At 47.3% G+C, this 5,422-nt stretch overlaps 1 protein-coding gene across 4 annotated transcripts in view; it reads left to right on the top strand.

Moving 5' to 3' along the window:
- Positions 1-2,149: 2,149 nt before the first annotated feature.
- Positions 2,150-5,422, top strand: part of NTF3 (neurotrophin 3) — a 138,492-nt gene continuing 135,219 nt past the window's right edge. The window contains exon 1 of one of the 4 annotated variants that reach the window (XM_069106088.1): positions 2,150-2,329. Coding sequence is in view for 2 of the 4 variants with exons in the window: in XM_069106085.1 (XP_068962186.1) it covers positions 4,618-4,635 (18 nt within the window). In the remaining 2 variants the exon portion in view is untranslated. Of the gene's footprint in view, positions 2,392-4,312; positions 4,636-5,422 lie in introns of those variants that run through there. The other 3 variants (XM_069106087.1, XM_069106086.1, XM_069106085.1) reach the window with 3 other exon arrangements.

The raw sequence follows: 5,422 nt of genomic DNA, 5'->3' as shown, positions 1-5,422 counted from the left end.
TTAGGAGACGAAGATATTTTCTAATAATATTACATGGCAATTACCTTTGTGACGTAAAGGACAGTCTCATTGGGAATACACACTAAGTATGAATAACATTCTATACCTTCTTCTGACATTTAAATTCAAAGATCCTGTATAATATCCTTTGAATTTTACTGTAACTCTTGCAAAAACCCATCAGCCTAAGCAGCTGTCCAGGAGGAAGAATTTGGGGAGGGAAGGGAAGCAGAGTTGGGGCAGAAGAGGTTCTACACCTGGTAGGAATAATAATTCTTAGTAGTTCTGCCAAGGAATAACAGAGAACTCTCCATCAGCAAAAGATGCTATCCACAAATGCCCTGGAGTTCAGATGACCTTTAAGTTGATTGTCTCAAAGTAAAAACATAAATAAATAAAAGCAAAAACTCCAACTGACTAAGGGAAAAGAAGTTTGCCTATCATCTAGTTTTTCATTTTCCCACATAAATATCTACATATTCCCAATACCTTTTGCTTGGAATAGGAATAACACTGACTAGTAATATTTCTGTTGAAATGTACCATATACAAAAGTATTTTACATATGCATATATTATTTCTGTTCAATCTTTCAACCACAGAGTGGTGCTATTGCAAAAGATAAGGGAGGGTGGAGTATGGTCTCTTTTTATTTACTCTAAGGAGGAAGTTATAAGGTTTCCAGTAAGAAGATGAGCTGACTGCTACTCTTAGGAGGTACAATGCAAAGAGTTTTGATACCTAGGGTGCCTCTCTTACAAATGAAGTGTCTTGCTCTTAGAGAAAACAAGGAATGTGGAAGATGGACCCAAAATAGAGATGGTATGCTATGATATTAAATCACCAAGGTAGTGTCCACTCAAGGAAGGTGGAAAGGCTGAAAACGCTAATCATCTAGAAAATGAAAGAACTTAGGAAATACTATTAACTCATAGGTTTCATCCCAACAATAATGGGAGGTAGACATTATATTATTATGCCCATTTTACTTTTGAGGAAAGTGAAAGTTATATAAAAGTTGTGACTTGTACTCTGTATTGCCAAATGGGATTAAACCTGGGTCTCTACTCATTCCAGTTCAGTGTTTCTTACACAGGCCTGGTGTGATTTGTGAATAGTATGGATTATGTCTGGCTATATAGCTGCAACTGCTGGGCTTCCCCTCTCCCCTTTCAATGTGGATGGATAGACACAACTGAAGTCTCCACACAGGATTCACTGGAGAACATAAAGACCTGCTACAATATCAAAATGACGGTTGTAGATGACTTTCCCCCTCAACCCCCCCCCCCACACACACACTCTTAAAAATATTTTACTCCATTACAGTTCTTTGCCACTCAGTCTCCTCAGTTCAGCTATCACATTGCCATTCCTTAAAAGCCTTTCTGAAAGGGGCGTGAGTGGGGAAGCCCCTCACGTTTTGGAATTTGTCATAGTTCTCTTACAAGATGGGGGTGGGAGGGAAGGCTGCTGGTGATGACTGCTGAATCACATCTTTGCTTCCCCACCGATTCATTTACAGAGAGGAAAGGCAGGTTCTCCCTCTCACCACCACCATTCCCCCCTTCTATATATTTGACAAGATTAAGGTGTCGATTCTCGTATTACAAGGCTCGCCGATTACATACAAAAACACACCAGCTCAGGACAAAACCTGAGTTGAAAATCAAGGCAAACTCCTCTTTGGTTTTTGCCTCTCCTAGACATAGTGAGAAGGGCAGTCAGTTGAAGGCATTTGCAGAACAAATCCCTGGTCTTAGACTCTTTCTCTGATTTTTTTTTCAAATTCAATTTCACCCCCTTCCTTTCCCCTCCCTCAGGGCAGTTTGACAGTGGAACTCGCCACAGGTCAGCCAACACATATTTTTAACCCTTTTATTGTAGCAGTTGGAGAGTCTCTTCTCTTATCCATCTCCCCCCACCCCAGCTTTCCCCTTGCTTTTTTTTTTTTCTGGTTCCTTGATACGATAACCCGGGTGGAGACTGGGAGAAGGGCTTAGATGCTGGATTTTAAGGGTCCTATCCTCATGTCAAAGAATCTGAATCTTGAGTCCACTATCCTTTCTTTGACAATGGGAGGGGAAAGGGAGGGGGCAGAGAAATAAGAGAGGGGAGGGAAGGGAGGCGGGCAGAGAGAGGGAGAAAACCAAACCCAAACAGTACACGCCCAGCCCAAGTCTTGATGGGGGGAGGAGGGGAAAAGCCTCTGCTGTTTAACCTGGGCTGGGAGAAAACCTCGCTAGAACTGGGGATACCTAGGCGCGAGGTACCTAAGGAGGACCCAACCCCTCGGAGGGGCTGCCGGAGGTGACGCCCCAGAATCTCGGTGAGCGCTTCTCCACATTTTCGATGTGACAGCCCCCTGCAGCCGGGATAATGACGAGGCAGGTACAATCTATATAGTACGCAGCCCCCCAACCCCATTTCTCACCACCTCTTACTGACTTCTCTACTTCCCTCACTCCCCGCCCCTTTCGACTTCCCCCAGCCGCTCTTTGCTGCCTAGTTCGGGCTGACGCAGGCATACTTCTGCAGCCTCTGAGGGAGTTACTCAGTTTCCGAATACTTCCCAGACCCCACATCTTGGGGGAGAGGGGCGGAGACTGATCGGATCCCAGTCTGGGTTCGAAGCTCTGAGATAGAGTGAATGTAGTACTAGATACTTTTGATTTTTTTTTTTTTTCCGCTCAGTATCACTACAATGCTACCTTGAGGCTAGGGGAGATAGATTGGAAGAGGGAACTGATTGCTAAAGGGAGTGAGATGTCGGGTACATAGAAGAAAGATCTTTGTTAATGTGGGAAAGGGTAACCTGGCAAATGTTTAAGCGACTTTAGGGGCCTCTAACCTCGTCTTTTCAAATAGGTGCTTCAAGTTCACTTGATTTGTTTTTCTTGACTATAAAACTACTGTATTTTTTTTTACAGTGCTCTAGGTGGTCACAAGACTATTGAAGCCGGTAAATTGGGGGGGGGGGGGGGGGGGGGGAGGAAGAGAGGGAGGGAGAGGGGGAGAGAGAGAGAGAGAGGGAGAGAGAGAGAGAGAGGAGAGAGAGAGGAGGGAACTAGAAAGGTAGCTAAAATTATCACCTCGTCTTCTGCAGTGTCCATGTTTCGAACTTTTTTTAAAGAATTTCACATTGCTTCCCTTCCTTACTCTCACCCGGTTCTGAGAGATTCCGGGACTCTTTCTCTCTCTAGCTTATCTGCCGAAGGAGACATGAGTCGCAACTTTTTTGGCTTGGGGAGAGGTTGTTTTTTGTTTTTCTCCCTCACCCTCAGCTCAACGTCCCCTCTCCCCACAACTCGCACCTCCCCCTCTCCTCGCTTTCCGTCCGCCTCCCCCAATCTGAACCTTTCTGGTGAGCGGTGGATAAGTATCCTCTCGGGAAACTACCTCGGAGTTGTAAAGAAGAAAGTAGAAATCCTGGATTGCCAGAAGAAGAGCGACTCCCCCCCGCCACACACACACACACACACACACACACACACACACACACACACACACACACACACACACACACACACACACACACACACACACACACACACACACACACACACACACACACACACACACACACACACACACACACACACACACACACACACACACACACGTCCGCCCGCTCCTCCCCCTGCCTGCTCTCCCACCCACGTTTTTGACTTCACCTGTCTTGACTGACTTTCGAGCACCAACAAGACTGGTCAGCATGAGCTGACAGTTTGTTCCGTTTGTTAGTGTGTGTGTGAGGAGGCGAGGGGTGTTTGTGTTTATGTGTTTAGTTGGAGGAAAGGGCCGGAGGGGGATGGGTTTGGGGAGGAGGGGGAAAGGGATCTGTAACTGGAAGGGTCTAGGGATAGGAGGAGGGGTTTAAAAACCAGACCCAAACAGGCTGAAGAATCGAGGTGAGCTAACCTCCCTTTTCTTAAGAAAAATAGAGGAAAAAGTAGGGGGAGGTCCAGGAAGAATTGACTAACAACAACTACAACAACAAAAAAAGACCTGTTGAAGCAATTTACTCTGCATAGTACGACCCATACTGTACAACACAGCACAAAACAATACAATGTGTCCTGTTTTCCCTACGTCTCTGAAAGGGATAGAGAGCTCTTTCTAATTTGGGGGTTTGTGAGAAATAAGAGAAACAAGGAGGCTCCTTTCTCTGCTCACCCCACCCCCAGCAAACAAAGGAAAACAAAAGCACCTTGCGCCATTTCCGACTTAGCCTCCAGAAGCCTGGGGCGGGGTGCGCCTGGGGCTGGTGGGGAACTTAGAAGGGGCGCAGCATGGGCTGGAGGTGAGGCAGCGCGGGAAGGCTGCGTCGCGGCGCCTAAAGGGTTACTGCGCTGAGCACGGAGCCATCTGGCTGGGTTGGCTGGTTATAACCGCGCAGATTATGTTCTCGGGACTCAGAGTTGAAGGATCCTCTCTCCCAAATCGAGTAGCTAAGCGCGCAGTCCCCGGGAGAGACCCGCACAATTTTTTTTTTTTTTTTGGTGGTGGTGGTCGGTGGCGGTGGCGGCGGCGGCGGGGTGGGGGAGACTGAATGAACCCGCTCGTTTCCACTTTTCTCTTCATGTCGACTTCTCTGAAAACATTCACACGGATGCCATGGTTACTCCTGCCACGGTAAGGGACGGGAAGAAGGGTGAGCAAAGTGGGGGTAAAGGAGAAGGAAAAAGGTCCAGCTCTCTTGGGGGAGATCGGGAGATTCCTGAGTGAAGTGTGTCGAATGAGCTCAGCTGCCTGCTACCTCTAGGCAATTTGCCGACAGTTCAGTGCCCAACTCCATACCTCCTTTCCCGCTTAACTCCGGTCTCTCCGAGTTCTTGGCTTCACTCGAGGGAAGTTTGGGTTTCGTTATTTGGAGTTGTAAAGGGGATCACCCTCACTCTACCTCGCCCAAAGACCCCTGCTACCTTCCGGAGTCCCAAGAAAACTGGTCCTAAATCTGGGAAAGTGATCAGATTTAAGGGACTTGAATTGGAAGGGGTCTGGGGGGTGGTATAAGAGGAAGGGGATAATCCAGAAACACCCCTGTCCTTTCACTCCAGAGAAGTCTCTGCAGCATCTTGTTTAACAAAAGATTTTTTTAAGCAAATCTGAATCTCAGAGTAGAAGCCGCTCTCCCCCCCCCCCCCCCCTTACACACATGTACAATCCACTAAATCCCCTCCCCCCATGTGGCCCCATAACACCTCCCTCCTCCCCTCTATGTGGGATGGGGGAGGGGAGAAATATGTCTTTGACAAGTACAGTCATTTCCCAGTTTGGAGAGAAAGACCTTCCTTATCCTAAGTACCTGCAGTGTAATATCTCAGCCCTTCTCTCGAACCCTTTCCCTCTGTGACCTTTGCCCCCAAACCTTTCCAGAATCTCTCTCTCTCTCTCTCTCTCTCTCTCTCTCTCTCTCTCT

This window comes from Petaurus breviceps, unplaced genomic scaffold, assembly GCF_028583685.1.
Source record: "Petaurus breviceps papuanus isolate PSGF00001 unplaced genomic scaffold, PetGlider_PUasm1.0 78, whole genome shotgun sequence".
NCBI classification, from domain to species: domain Eukaryota; kingdom Metazoa; phylum Chordata; class Mammalia; order Diprotodontia; family Petauridae; genus Petaurus; species Petaurus breviceps.
Note: the sequence above shows the minus strand (reverse complement) of the source record. Positions and strands in the feature narration are given on the sequence as shown.